The 16,743-nt window shown below is 41.6% G+C and overlaps 1 gene segment (V, D, J or C); it reads left to right on the forward strand.

Annotated features, from left to right (window-relative positions):
- Positions 1-6,135: 6,135 nt before the first annotated feature.
- LOC134612144 (T cell receptor alpha variable 4-like) lies at positions 6,136-16,204 on the forward strand (the record flags this gene model as incomplete). The annotated part of the segment is given in 4 exon segments: positions 6,136-6,268; positions 7,575-7,867; positions 13,979-13,989; positions 16,180-16,204. Coding segments are annotated over 4 exon segments (462 nt in total), but the record flags the coding sequence as incomplete, so codon positions are not given.
- Positions 16,205-16,743: the final 539 nt, after the last annotated feature.

The following is a 16,743-nucleotide window of genomic DNA, read 5'->3' on the forward strand; positions in this document are numbered from 1 at the left end:
GTTTCAGATGGAGGAAATATCCAGATCCCATGTAACCATTCTTCTATTAGCACTGAAAATATTGTCTGGTACAAACAGATTTCTTACAAGGGACCTGAGTTCATACTTGCTGGATACAAAGAAACTGTGAAGCACAATCACTTTAGACTGGTAATTAGTGAAGACAGAAAGACCAGCTTCCTCAGCATTCATAATGTGAAATTTGAAGACAGAGCGGTGTATCTGTGTGCTCTTAGAGACACAGCTCTGCAACTACACACACTTCATGTACAATATGTACTGAAACAGATGCAGGATGTTAACATGTGAAATAGAAACACATATTTTTCTTTACTGAATATGACCAGGATTTTTCTATTCGTCTTTCTTACAGGGTTATTCACTAAGGTGAGGATTGCTGGGGATTTTAATTGAATACAAAGTACCGTATATACTCGAGTATAAGTTGAGTTTTTCGGCACATTTTTGTGCTGAAAAACCCCCACTCGACTTATACTCAAGTCAATGTCTGTATTATGGCAGCTTACATTGCCATAATACAGACCAGGACCGCTGGGCTCATTACAAGCTGTTGGGGGCTGGCAGCGAGCTGTTACTTACCTTTCCTGCAGCTCCTGTCAGCTCCCTCCTCCCCCTCTCCGTTCAGCTCCACTGCAAGTCTCGCGAGAGCCACGGCCGTGAAAGCGTTGCCACGGGTTACCCCAGTTTTTGGGGGTAAAATTAGGGGTCTCGACTTATATTCGGGTCGACTTATACTCGAGTGTATACGGTACATTTCAAATATGCTGGACTTGAAAAATTCTCCTAGTCAGCTATTTAACCTGCTATTTTGGTTTAAAATCTAAACATTCTGTATTCTTTGAAAATTCTCAAAAATTCATACTTTAGTGTGTAGTCTTCAATAAATATCATGTAACATGACAACAGCAAACTTTGTTTTAAATAATAAAATTTAAGCATTACCATATTATTTCCAAATATGTATATCCCTCTAATATTTCTGTAACGTATAAACAAATAAGTAACAAATTCATTAGATGTTAATTTTATCATTTTAATTTATTTTAATACTCTGTGCAAATACACTACAGAAATCTCAACCATGGGAAAAAAAAACATGATTAAAAATTGTGTAAATATAATTAAATACAAGTTATATAAACACACATGTACAGTGAATGTGTATGTCTCTGTTTATATGTGTGTATGTGAGTGTTTCTGTATGTGCTTGGGTGTTTGTATATGTCTGTTTGTGTCTGCATGTTCCTTAACAAGGTGGCCTTTATATGTTCATCAGGCCTGCCATATGAAATATCTGACCAAAGTTATCTCCCCAATTTTCCTCCTCACACTGTCAGAGATTGCTGTGTTCAATCTGGGGTAGGTGGGCCAAGAACATTATAGAATATAAACTGTAATCATACAAAATATCAAAACTCATCAACATAACAAAGAGACAGAAACAAAGTAAGATATAGTACCCCAATGTATCCAAAAGAGGCAATCACAGAGTTCTCCCTCTCGTTCTGCCATAAACACGAATCACGGTTGCCAATTTTCTGCGCATCAGACACTACTACAAATAGAAGCACATCTTCCGCAGTTTGGATTTTCTCAACTTTCTACAACCAATGTTCTTTCGTGGGTATCTTAACCATCTTCCAGAGGGGTGGAATCAATGCTTTAGGAGCATTAGGCAAATGTCACAAAATGTACATCTTATACATGGAGATAGGCATGTCAGTCAAGTGTAACCTGGCCATTTCAGCACTCCGGATACGGAGTTTCGAAATATTTTAGTCACCACCTCTCTTACGATTGTCCAGAAAGTAAGCTAGAATAGGACAGTCCAAAAAAATGTGCAGCAGGGTTACCCTTCCCCTTTGGCATCTTCATAAAGTGTCTGGGATTACAGTAAAGATTCTGTTGAAGCAAACCGGGATTCTATACCACATACAAAGGAGTTTATAATTCACTTTTTGGTAGTAGTAAATAATAGAGCTCCTATATTCATCTCCCACTGTACAGCTGAAAAAGTGCTTCCTGTTTCCTTCTCCCAATGTCTCTTAAAGGTATTCTTCTCCAGTCTATCCCCACCAACAAATATTGGTATAGCATCGAGATTGTTTCATCTAGTCCTATGCCCTCACGCAGAGGTCTTCAAACCAAGTGAGGTCTCTATGTAACCTCCTGGCATGGAATGAACCCCCCTGATCTGTATGAACTAAAGCGGGTAAAAGGGTACGCAGTCTGGTGGTAAGAACTTTTGTAAATAACTTTACATCGACATTAACCAATGAAATTGGTCGATAGCTACCACATTGCTCAGGGTTGAGCAAAAGACAAATGAGGACAAGAGCCTAGAAAGAGGATCCTAACCTCACTGATATTACCTCCAATAAAAGAACATTCTCAGGTAATCGCAAATGATAAATACAACTTTATTAGTAATTGAGAACCAATGAAATACAAAACGTACAATGTGCCCCCCGAACAAGAAAGTGAGGTGAATTAAATAGTCCAATGATAGACTACTTAATAAACAAATGGGGAATCTAGAGTTAAGCTGGAATATCTACATAAGATCTTAGGTCGCTAAAAAGTAATTTCATTAGACAAGCAACCATTGAAGACTTGTATTACGATCCCTAGATGCAACTAGTAAGGTGCTGCAGTACCTTTGAATAATAGAAATATATAAGGAAAAGATTGGATAAACAGAAGGGCACAAATCAATGCAGTGAGTAAAACGCCAGATTGGTTGTATATATAAAGGGTTACTTAGAGAGAACACCTGTGGTTCTTATATGTTATTAGTTAAGTAACAAAGTATACACAGTATATATGGCCACCAGAAGGGGCTATAAACTTAAAATTTATAAGATAATCAAGCTATGACAAGCAACTAAATAACATTGCAGACAATGGCTCAAAGGCTTCAACAGGACTGCGATCGTCGCAGCTAGTGATGTCGCGAACATGACATTTTTGGTTCGCGAATGGCGAACGGGAACTTCCGCATCGTTCGCGAACTGGGGAACCGCCATTGACTTCAATGGGCAGGCGAATTTTAAAACCCACAGGGACTCTTTCTGGCCACAAAAGTGATGGAGAAGTTGTTTCAAGGGGACTAACACCTGGACTGTGGCATGCCGGAGGGGGATCCATGTCAAAACTCCCATGGAAAATTACACAGTTGATGCAGAGTCTGGTTTTAATCCATAAAGGGCATAAATCACCTAACATTCCTAAATCACAATGGATATGGATTGACACCTGACATATTGACACCTCGACATATGGATTGACACCTGTCCTCAGAGACCCTGATACACACTGACACAGAGCAGAATAGGGACTGTTCCCCCTACATAGGGTCACTTGGCAGATATGGATTGACACCTGTCCTCAGGGACCCTGATACACACTGACACAGAGCAGAATAGGGACTGTTCCTCCTATATAGGGTCACTTGGCAGATATGGATTGACACCTATCCTAAGGATCCCTGATACACACTGACACAGAGCAGAATAGGGACTGTTCCCCCTACATATGGTCACTTGGCAGATATGGATTGACACCTGTCCTCAGGGACCCTGATACACACTGACACAGAGCAGAATAGGGACTGTTCCCCCTACATAGGGTCACTTGGCAGATATGGATTGACACCTGTCCTCAGGGACCCTGGTACACACTGACACAGAGCAGAATAGGGACTGTTCCTCCTACATAAGGTCACTTGGCAGATTTGTATTGACACCTGTCCTCAGAGACCCTGATACACACTGACACAGAGCAGAAAAGAGACTGTTCCCCCTACATAGGGTCACTTGGCAGATATGGATTGACACCTGTCCTCAAAGCCCCTGATACACACTGACACAGAGCAGAATAGAGACTGTTCCCCCTACATAGGGTCACTTGGCAGATATGGATTGACACCTATCCTAAGGATCCCTGATACACACTGACACAGAGCAGAATAGAGACTGTTCCCCCTACATAGGGTCACTTGGCAGGTATGGCGTGGTCGTGGGAGGAGGAGGATGACTTTCACCTCTTCCCCTGTCAGATTCCCATTCTGCTGTGACATCACCCTTATACGCTGTGTAAAGCATACTTTTTAATTTATTTTGCAAATGTTGCTTCCTTTCCGACTTGTAATTCGGTAACATTTCTGCCACTGTCTGCTTATACCGGGGGTCTAGTAGCGTGGACACCCAGTACAGGTCGTTCTCCTTCAGCCTTTTTATACGAGGGTCCCTCAACAGGCACGACAGCATGAAAGACCCCATTTGCACAAGGTTGGATGCCGAGCTACTCATTTCCCGTTTCTCCTCCTCACACAGAGCAGAATAGGGACTGTTCCCCCTACATAGGGTCACTTGGCAGATATGGATTGACACCTGTCCTCAAAGCCCCTGATACACACTGATTTTAATGTCTCTGCCATCTCTGAAGTTATTGAAGATTTCATGTGAACACATAAGTAGCTATCCATCACTGCAGCCCTATCCTCCCAACGGACGTTAGTTGCTGTCTCCAGAATGTTATACAGTGAATTGTATAACATCTGAAATGCTCTAGCTATATCATTCGAGAGAAAAGAGGTCGCCCCGGAGGACAACTTTAACTTATGTACCAGGGTACGCTGTTGTGTACCTCGTAGCATACAGGCTAAATGTTTTTCCCCTTTATTAGCGTTAAGATAAAGAAAACCCTGGGAGTGCTCTAAGGATCTGTGATGCCTCTGCATGAGGAGTTCTGCTAAATCCTGGCTAATTTGGCTCTCTCAGGTATGATAGACATTTACTAACAGTCATCTGGCCAAAGTAATTTGATGTGGAGGAATTTGTTGCAAGTGTATCTCAGAACCTCATTTAGAAAGCTTATATTATATGTCAGTGGTTTCCAAACTAGTTCTCATGGTCCACCAACAGTCCAGGATTTATGTATTTCCCTGTTTTATTCCAATGGAGATACTAACAAAACCTGGACTGCTGGTGGGTATTGAGGACTGGTTTGGGAAATGCTGTTATATGTAAATAATTGTTTTATGTTAAATGATCCTACAACATGTTTTTGCTTGTTTTCCATTTTCTCATTTTGTACCCTAAAAAAAACTAATACAATTGGGATTTAGATTATGCTGAAACACTTTTCAAAACGGAAAAAAAAAAACTAACAATTTTTTGCCAGATTTGTGTTTTTTTGATAGAGAGAAAAATCAAATCTTATGCAATTGTCCATTTTTATCATAGATTCTGGCTAATAGGTCAAAACATTTTTGTAAGAGTTGATTAAATTAGATTACTTGGGGATCATCAGGCATATATTAAATTTGAATTAAACATCTAGACATCAGCCCACCCCTTGGGGGCAGGCAGATGCAAAGAAAGCATTCATACAAGTGGACTGGGCCTTATTTTAGAAAATAATTCAGAAATTCACTTTTGGGGAAGGATTTTTGCATGGGATACAAACACTTTATATAGGACCAATAGCTAAAGTTCAAGTACTACTTCTCCATCTTTTCATATCAGAATAAACTAGACAGTAAAGTTTAATTTGAGTTCACTTCATGTATATAATCTCTAGTTGGTGAAGGAAAAAATATTATTTTTAATAGCATTTATATATCACCAAAATATTCTGCAGTGCTTCACAATTATAGAGAGGTGATATTTACAGGTGAAGAAAGCCCTGCTTTGTCACAGATTTGGGCCGAGTGCGCTCAGTATGCAGAGATTTGGACAGACAAAGTCTTTAAATTTAAGGTCTTTATTATGAATCAAATAAGTATAATGAAAAGGTCCCAATGCATATTAGATTTTGGGGTCTTTATATATAGATCTTCAGATACAAAACAACATAATTAATGTTATGTCCTAATCCCAAGACGAACTTGAGGATGGATAGGGAGGAGGTGTTTCCCAATCCAATATCAGCAGTAGTGCCGTGGCATCTGATAGTCTGAACACCTTTTCCTCAGCCATTAGTACACCTTCTTCACTGCTGCTTCCACCACTACTATGAGCACCTCTGCCACCACCACTTTTAGTAGTATCCAGCCTCGGGTATTGAGATTAGCAGCTTGTCTGTTAAGTTTGATGACCCACCTATGAGGCAATGGATGACTCTCAGCCTTTTCATGCTGCAATAACCTCTACTGCAGCTTCCATTGGCAATGCAGCTCTTTCTAGCAGAGTTAGATTAAGCATTGCAGCTTCTGTTCTTTATGGTGCTCAGAGCAAGGAATTTGGTGAAACCAGTAGACTTGTTGCATTGCCTGTGTTACACTCTATTTGCCTGTGTTTCCACCAAGAGACAATTATCTTCGTGGCCACAGAGACTGTTGATATTTTTGAAAATCATTCCTGCTACTTTTATGTCTGATTCTAATACAAATTTGTACAAATGTTACACTGTAAGCACTTATTTGTATACTTACCATTTTTTTGTGTGTAGGAACCGCAAGTCTAGATTTCTCTGTAACTGCTATCAGCATTACACCAAATTAATTGTGTTTATGACAGGATAGGTTTTACATCCATTCGATTTAGGTGTTTATTACATTGGTACCCTTTGTTATTGTTCTCTGATTCTCTAATCATATACAATGTAATAAAGATTATGTTTTAATATCTACTTTTCTAAGCTGCCTTTCCTTTTTTAGTATTTTTAAGTAAACATAATATTAAAAATCATGGGATATCAAAATTTCTTCTTATTCCTGTTGCACGTTCCCATGTTACTAGTTGGGAGCAGCATTACTTCCTCCAAATAAGTTATTGGTATATTAGTTTATATAGTTAGAAAATTCCAAACCGCATTGAACCTCAACAGATGGTATGCTGTATGACAGATAGAAAACCATATACATCAAATGCCTTAGGTCAGGCATAGGCAACCTTCAGCACTCCAGATGTTTTGGACTACACCTCCCATGATGCTTTGCCAGCATTATGGGTGTAAGAGCATTATGGGGGATGTAGTTTACAACATCTGGAGTGCCGAAGGTTGACTATCCCTGTCTTAGGTGATCATAAACAAGCTACTAAAAACAAAACACAATGTGCAGTACACATCTGCTTAGATAGACATCCTTTAGATAACCACAGCTTTAAGATGTTCGGTATCCATATAAGGAAGAGCTGGGTGGAGCCAAGAGCACTGTACTGGTAAAGACATTTTAATTCTGTCCAGATACTATATCACTGTTCAGCATGACAGAACACATAACACAATGTTTCCTCTGGAATTTCATTTCTGCATTGTGTTTTACAGGTACATAACCCTTAGATATGGTTAAAGATGTGGAGACGTAATTGTGTTCAACTCTGCTGGAGATATTATAGCTTTAATTTGTAGAACTTGTAAATACCAGTTTGACTGATGTTAACAAATAAAATAGCTATCTAATTTAATTATTTAAATTAATAGTAAAGTTTGTCATACTACTTTACAGGGGCAACAAGTGTTTAAATAACATTTTAATCTTTGTTGTAACTGTAATATTTAAATATTGTACTAATAGTTATGTATATCTTTTTTTTTTTTTTTTACAGTTGCATGGAGTAACAGTCAGGTGATCCAGCCTGCACAACTTGAAGTTCATGAAGACCAGGCTGTCTCCTTGGAATGTAAACACTCCACAAAAAACTACCACATAATAGCTTGGTACATATATGTCCCTAGACTTGCCCTGCAGATCTGCGCTTATGGGACCTTAACAGCTACTAGCAAGGAGGGGTTCATAATGACTATAGATAAAGAGAAGCTCACCACAAACCTTTATATCAACAAAACAAAGGTGGAAGACACAGCTGTGTATTACTGTGCAGTGAGCGACACAGTGATAGTAAGACACTCTATGTCTGCACAAAAACAGCTGAAACATGAAGTACAAAGTTCACAGCTAAAGACAGACAAGTTTGTATATAGCTTGAACCCATGAGGAATTTATTTCCCCTCAATGTAAATATGTCAGCTTAAATCCTAGTAAAGTACCCAATAATTGCCTTGTTTGTTCCTATTTTTTCCTTTTTTTTTGTGCCAATTCAAAATATACCTTCACATCATGAATCTAAATATATGTTGTGATTGAGTTTGTTTTATATAAAATTCCACTGTAAAACAAATTATTTTGGGGGCGGGGCCGGACCGCCGAGCTGGACGGTCGCACTAGACACCAGCTCCTGCAAACTAGGCCCAGATTGGCACCAAAATTGCAACTTTGGGCAGAAAACCGACCAGCTCCGGTGGCCCCCAGCGGGCAGAGAGCCCTGGATCTAGGGAGAGGCTGGCCAAACGGGCTTCAGTCCCCAGGAGGAGGGTTCCTCATTGGCACCTTAAGGCCTACTCAGGCGGTGAGGGGGGTGGACGGCCGCTGCCCCACTGACTGCCCATCAGCGCTCAGCCATGAGTCGGACCTGCGGGGAACCGGCCCCAAGCCCCCCCCTTTGGACCGGGGGGGTGATCCCGGTCCGCACCCTCGGGATCCAAGCACCACGAAGCACAGTAACTGGGCCGCAAAGACCCGCAACCCCAGCACTACAATCAAAATGGCGGAGGCCAGGTGCGAAGGCATAAAGCCTGCATACACCATCAAACACCAATCTGTTACTCACCTCCGCTATGGCTGGAAACTGGGAGACCTTCTTCCTCCTCCGGGCACTGTACGGGACGGCACAAAGATCCGCCGGCTGCCCGCAACCGCTCAGCCTACTGCTTGCACCCACGTAGACCGCCGGTAAAGCGAGACCTCAACTCTCACCCCAGCCCGGCGCAAACCGAACGGCGAGAAGCAGAGGGGCCGGTACCTGCCGCATACCTTTACTCTGGACCATCCCCTGAAGCCTACCAGCGACATCAGACCGGAGCCGCAAACCTTAACTGGACTCATCGTTTCCAGTGACGTCCTCAAGGCACTCCAAACCATCACAGAGGCACACACTACAAATGCCATGCAGCTTCTGGGACATCACTTACAGCAAATGATCGATGTGTCTCTGCGATCCCGGCGGCCATCTTCGATCTCTGTTCCTGCTCTCGCCCATCCACCTCTCCAGCATGGACTTACATGGACATAAGTACCTGTTTAGCAGTCAGCCAGACTCCAGTGGTCTATACTATATAATATGTCTAGCATGTAACCTATACCAACTTAACGTATATCACTGTATCATTAACTGTAGACAGGCTAGCTTGCACACTCTGGTGTACCTTAGGACCAACAGTTACTGCTATATAATTATATAATAAGCTTGTTTAACTACTGACATATCTAATCTCACTTCTCATGCAACCCATATTGAAAATGACCAGTCTGCTATATAAATAGTCGTACTCTACTATTAGACTAACTAAGCATGCTTTACCCTAACACTGTTTGTTTTTTCATGCACTTAGCTCGATTATTCTATAAAACAAAAAATGTGCTCTTTCTCACTTGCCACGATGCCCTGAAATGTTAATGTAAGCGAGTTCTACGCTGTTGTGGCGTTACATATATGTATGTGAACCTAAGCACTACCAAAATAAAGAATTAAAAAAAAAAAAAAAAAAATTATTTTAAGTTACCCTTTCCTTCTTATCATACCATAGTAATAGAATCCTCACATTCCATCCACTGAAATGCTTAAAACAACCTCCTGGAACATTCCAAATACCATAACCACTCATGCACACTGAAATTATTGTGATCCAATCCATCCCTGGTACCCTCTCAGTATAAGCAGTCAAACTGTTTAAGTAGTCAAACTGTTTAAGAATGGTTCAACACCTTACATGGGTTTCACCAGGCATCTTAAGATGCTCCTCCTCTTCAAACAGAAGCTCTTGATGCCCTGACCTAAGTGCCAACTCATTGGCTGAAAGCATCACTGGGCTTAGCTCAGTAGGTTTGTAGATTCACATCATTATAAACTGCAATTCATCCATCCGATTAGATGATCGTGATTTCTTGACCCCAAACATACACTAATTATGAATGCAACAACCACTTGTGGAGCTAAAAAAAGATGATTAGTTTCAATCCATCAAATGATTGATGGGAAAAAAGTTGATTAGTTTCAAGAGGACAGCTCCTAAATGTTGACTTTATTCACAGATTAAGAGAGACGTGACAAATGGTAGAAAAGGAGGAGCAGTAAAAAATCTATATGTATATAAAAATCTATATTTATATATAAATATAATTTATTACTTCTACTCTTCTTTTTCTCTATGTTGGTTACTTTCTCACTTGATCTCTGAACCAAATGGCAGGAAAATGCGCCTATCAGTGTACTGCACAATCTATACATCATGTATTAGTCAAAATGTTATTTCAGGCACACAAAGCTGCCCCTGCTTGCCAAATACCACCTCGGAACTCCTCATGGAAAGTGAAAAGTATTGACAAACAGGTTCCCAGTTATTGGGGTACCTGAGTGTGCATTTATGAACAGGGGATACTTTCCTGGAGCACCAGGAAAGTAAGGACTACCTGCCTCCTAGTCATTTATTTGTGAGAAAGGGACACTTTTGTTGAGGGGTTACTAGCAAGGGGCCACTTTCCATGGATGCTTAGAAATACATATTTATAAAATAATTGGTAAGGTAAACATAGTATTAAAAATCCTGGTAAGGGATATTTCCTCTTTTTGAGGATTTGTTTCCATCAATATACCCACATCTGACCATAAAATACTGAACAGGTCCTCCAGTTAACACGGGTACTAGGAACCCTTTGTATATTTAGAGGCAATCATCTAAATATAGAAGAAGAATACAGGAGAAAGGAAAACTATCGATCTCCCAGTCTCTTACTCTACTCGCACCCAGCTGCACAGAGATTGTAGGGATGAAGTGTGCATTTCTATTTCGTTTGCACATGTGTAACTTTTCAAATTAATGCACACCTAAATTGTGTAGATTTGTGATACATTGAGGCTAACTGTTTTAAATATTAATTATTCAATCAAAACTAGCTAGATACCAGTGTACTCTGAGTGCTAGGATATTACTGTCCTTTTGGAGTAATGAATTTCATGAATTTATATATTTCCCCACGTGCCCAGCCTCCTGAGATCAGTTTTGGTTCCTGTAGATCAATCTGCTGTACAAAGGGCACCGCAACAAAGAAGTACGCACTGCACCATGCTGTCCCTGGCTGTTTTTCTCCCAGTAGTTTGTAAGTTATATTAATATCGGTAGTTGCAAATACACAAAGAATGCCTCATTAAGCTATGCCACTTCCTAATTTGAACAGTTCTTTTTAAATCCGATATTACTGAAATAAGCTATAAATACATATACTGAGCATAATCACAGCATGACTTTTATTACCACTGATAAATAATGGGTGTGAGAATAATACATACTGATGTTATCTTTATCTTTAAGTTTTGGTCTCAGTGCAGGAGGTCACTCAGTCACCTTCTGAACTGGCAGTAGATGAAGGCATGGTGGCTGTATGATCTAGCAGTACTGATGTGACAGCTTTTCACATGGCTTGGTACATACAGAAACCTGGGCAAGCAAGTCATTATCTTTCTCAGGGTTTACCCAATTTGAATATTTAACTGGCTTGAAGGAGCGTCTCACCCATAACTATGGCAAAATCAACAAGCGGTTTCCAATGACTATCACTAAACTGAGAATCTCTGACTCTGGAATGTATCACTGTGTGATGACACCTCATCACACAGTAATAAAGAGCATTAGGAGCGTGTACAGCATCATCTCTCTTACAGACCTTAAACTGACACTAGATGGCATCCTTTCTCTTGATATTTTATGTGATCATTAATCAGAACATGTGAGTTACATGAGTTCTATCACAGCTTTAAGAATACTATTGAAAGATATGCACTTTCCACAGAATTTAAGACTTTATCTTGATTGATAGGCAATATTTCCAAAATTAAATAGACCACTGTTGAGTAACTAAAATGAGTGCCATTAGTCATCCATTTCTATGTGCGATATTTTCCAAATACAGCATTGTTTAATATAAAAAACTACACATGTTTCATATTTTTATTTCTAGTAAATAGTAATAAGGAATTGTCATTCTCTGAAATTGTTACCAAAATCAGCTGTACCTAACAGGTTTACTTTAAATGTGCCCATCGATGATTGCTAGCTTAGAAAAGAGTAGTAATAATAAGAAGTAGTTGTCAGGGTACCTGTGGTCTCTACCTCCGAAAGAGGTAGAGACTTAGCTGTTCCTCCATCCAGACGGTCTGATGGCTCCCTTCCCCGCGGTCTATCCGGTCATGCTAGGCCGGCCGCGAGGGAGTGACTGCCTTTTACAGCATCTAGGCAGGAAGTAGTCATCAGGACACTCCCCCGGAACAACCTGTCAGTCAATGGCTGCAGGACCAATCAGGACGCCTTGGAGGCGTGGTTACTGCTCTGAACAGGGTATTTAACAGAGCTTCTTTCATTAGCTCATTGCCCTGTCGTGGTTCTAGCTTGTTCTAGTCACTCAGTGCTTGTGTATTCTATTATCCCTTTTGGTTTTGACCCGGCTTGTTTACCTTACTCTGCTTATCTCTGTTACCCTTGATTCGGCTTGTCTCTCGCTTACCTGTCTTCTGTTACCCTCGACCTCGGCTTGTCTTTGACCATTCTATACTGTACTACTTACGTTAGTCCGGCCATTCTAAGGTCCGGTATACGTATCTGGCTACTGTTTGTACTCTGCGTGTTGGATCCCTGTCCCGATCCTGACATTACGACAGGGCCAATGGATCCTGCGAGTACAAACAGTCAGCTGGCTGCTCCTGATCCTAGGTTTGAAGCCATGGATCACAGAATGGATCAGATGGCGCTTGCGCTACAGGCTCTATTAGCTTGTGCCAATAACCCACCAGAGGAGATACGTAATACCCCTGTTTCTCCTGTCGGTTCAGGTCTAGAGGTAGCCACAGTGGGTGCTTCTTCTCACATTACCCCCCCCAGTACGCTATGGTGGGGCTCCTGAGAAGTGTCGTGGTTTTTTAAACCAAATTAGTATCCACTTTGAATTGCAACCTCGCTCTTATCCTACAGATAGGGCAAAAGTAGGATTTATTATCACCCTACTCATTGAGAAAGCTCTGAGATGGGCCAACCCACTATGGGAGAACGATAATCCATTAGTTTATAACTATAACGCATTTGTAGCTGCTTTTAGAAGAACATTTGACCCTCCAGGTAGAAAGGTTAATGCAGCCAGATTACTGTTGCGCCTGAGACAGGAGAACCAAACACTGGTGGATTATGCACTAGAGTTCAGGTCTCTGGCGGCAGAAATCAAGTGGAATGAGCAGGCGTATATGGATGTATTTTTGAATGGCCTATCTGATGTAATCCTTGATGAGGTTGCTACCAGAGAACTCCCTGAGAATTTAGAGGATTTAATTTCGTTCATCTCTCGTATAGATGAACGTCTAAGAGAGAGACAGAACACTCGAGAGAGGAACCAGAGACCTTCTTTTAGGTTAGCTCCCGCTGTTCCAAGTCCTGACTCCACGATATCTTTGCTTACTGAACCTATGCAGATAGGGTATACCCGCCTCTCTGAGGAGGAAAGACAGCACAGGAGAAGAGAGGGTTTGTGTATGTATTGTGGAGCCAAGGGTCATTTACTCTCGAACTGTTCTAACCGCCCGGGAAACGCTCGCACCTAAGTCTCTCTAGAGGACAGGCCTTGGGTGTTTCTATTTTGTCCTCTACTCCTGATTATAAAGATCACAGGCTTCTGCTACCAGTTTCCTTAACTTGGGGGAAGGAAGTAGTAAGGGCTATGGCATTGATAGATTCCAGTGCTGCTGAGAATTTTATCGACCAAGCCTTTGCTAGTAAGAACAATTTCCCATCCCAGCTAAGGGAGACACCTTTGGCCGTTGAGGCCATAGATGGTAGACCACTACTAGACCCTGTTATCTTTCGTGAGACCATACCCATTAATTTAAATGTGGGTATCCTACACGTGGAGAATTTATCTCTTCTGCTCATTTCGTCTCCTTCCGTTCCCATAGTTCTGGGGTACCCATGGTTGAAAAAACATAACCCTATTATCGATTGGGAGTTAGGAGAGATACTCTCGTGGGGCCAGGGCTGCCAGGATCGGTGTTTGTGCAAGGTTTCTCCATTAGCTAATATTAACATACCGGAGAATCCTACTCAGTCCACAGAAAGACAAATACCAGACCTTTACCTAGACTTAAGGGCAGTGTTTGACAAGAAGAATGCCGATTCTTTGCCTCCACACAGGTCATTTGACTGTAAGATTAAGCTTCTACCCGGCACTATGCCTCCGAGGGGCCATGTATATCCTTTGTCTGTTCAGGAAAACTCGGTTCTAGAGGAGTATATTCGGGAGAATTTAGAAAAGGGATTCATCAGGAGGTCTTCTTCTCCGGCCGGGGCTGGGTTCTTTTTCATTAAGAAGAAGGATGGCACGCTGAGACCTTGTATCGATTACCGAGGCTTGAATAAAATAACTGTCAGAAATGCCTATCCTATCCCACTGATTACCGAGTTATTTGATCGTCTTAAGGGCTCCAAAATCTTCACCAAGTTAGATCTCAGAGGGGCTTACAATTTGGTGAGAATCCAGCAAGGTCACGAGTGGATGACGGCATTCAATACCCGGTATGGCCATTACGAATACACTGTTATGCCATTTGGACTATGCAATGCTCCTGCAGTATTTCAAGATTTGATTAATGAGGTACTTAGGGAGTTTCAGCATGATTGTGTTATTGTTTACCTGGACGACATACTAATACACTCTAAGGAGATTGAGACTCACCATAGACAGGTCAGAAAGGTATTACACAAGCTGCTGCAACATGGTCTATATTGCAAATTGGAGAAGTGCAGTTTTGATCAGTCTCAGGTAGACTTTCTTGGATACGTGATTTCTGGGGAGGGTTTTAAAATGGATCCTGTAAAACTTCAATCTATTTTAGACTGGCCCTTGCCCAAAGGACTCAAGGCTATCCAAAGGTTTATTGGTTTTTCCAACTACTATAGGCGCTTCATTAAAGGATACTCCTCTATCATTGCGCCTATTACCAATATGACCAAACAAGGGGCTGATACTAAGTTCTGGTCTAAGGAAGCTCTGGGTGCTTTCAAGACTCTCAAGGAACTTTTTGCCTCGGCTCCCATTCTAGTCCATCCTGATACGACTCTGCCTTTCTTGCTCGAGGTCGATGCCTCTGAGACAGCAGTTGGGGCTGTTCTGTCTCAAAGGTTAGGGGTGGATAAACCGTTACACCCTTGTGGTTTCTTCTCTAAGAAATTTTCTGGGCCTGAGAGCAGATATGACATCGGGGAGAGGGAACTGTTAGCAGTCATTAAAGCCTTAAAGGAGTGGAGACATTTGTTGGAGGGGACCCTACACCCTATTACGATTTTGACGGACCACAAAAACTTGTCCTATATTGGGGAGGCTAAGCGCTTATCCTCTAGACAAGCTCGTTGGTCCTTATTCCTGACTCACTTCAATTATGTACTGACTTACAGACCTGGTTCTAAAAACTCTAAAGCCGATGCATTATCTCGCCAATATGAACCTTCTACTGTACCTGAACCAGTTCTTTCTTCTATAGTTCCGAAATGCAATATCATTGCTAATACGAATCTCAGGATTCATTCTCCATTACTGGCCGAGATCATTAAGTTGCAACATCTAGCACCTAAACAGACTCCTGCGGGCCGTCATTTCGTTCCTCCTGCTCTTCAACTGGAACTTTTACAGTGTTTACATAATAGCAAGATGGCGGGACATCCTGGTATTCGCAAAACTTACGCGTTGATCTCTAAGGACTTCTGGTGGCCTGCTTTACGGAGGGATATTGAGGAGTTCATCGCTGCATGTGAAGTTTGTACTAAAACCAAACAACCCCATACGCTTCCATGTGGATTCCTGCAACCCTTGGAGGTTCCAGAAAAACCATGGTCCTGTTTGGCCATGGACTTTATTGTCGATCTACCCATCTCTAAAAGACAGACTGTTATCCTCACCGTGGTTGACAGGTTTACTAAGATGGCACACTTCATTCCCCTGCCTAAACTCCCGTCTTCTCCCGAATTGGCAGAGATATTCGCTAAGGAGATTTTTCGCCTACATGGGATACCCTCTCAAATTGTATCGGACAGAGGCTCCCAATTTGTTTCCCGCTTTTGGAGGTCCTTCTGCTCTCAACTTGGTATTAAATTAAACTTTTCTTCTGCCTATCATCCTCAGTCTAACGGAGCTGCTGAACGTACCAACCAGAAAATTGAACAATATTTACGATGCTTTGTTTCTGAACACCAGGATGATTGGGTCGGTTTGATTCCTTGGGCGGAGTTTGCACACAACAATCTCGTTTGCGATTCTACTCATTCAAGCCCCTTCTTCATGAATTATGGTTTTCATCCGTCTATTCTTCCTTCGGATTCCCCTTCCCAGGGGGTGCCGTCGGTTGATGTTCATGTTGCCAATTTGAGGAAGTTGTGGGATCAAACTCGACAAATCCTTGTGCACAACTCTATGTTGGTCAAGAAACACGCTGATAAACGTAGAAGGGCGGCTCCGGTCTTTGTTCCAGGTGATAGGGTATGGCTGAGCACGAGGAACATCCGTTTAAAAGTGCCCTCCATGAAGTTCGCTCCTCGTTATATTGGACCCTACAGGGTGCTGACCCGTATCAATCCAGTTGCGTATCGTTTAGCTCTTCCTAATACCTTACGCATCCCGAACTCGTTTCA

This window comes from Pelobates fuscus, chromosome 5 (assembly GCF_036172605.1).
Source record: "Pelobates fuscus isolate aPelFus1 chromosome 5, aPelFus1.pri, whole genome shotgun sequence".
Lineage (NCBI taxonomy): Eukaryota > Metazoa > Chordata > Amphibia > Anura > Pelobatidae > Pelobates > Pelobates fuscus.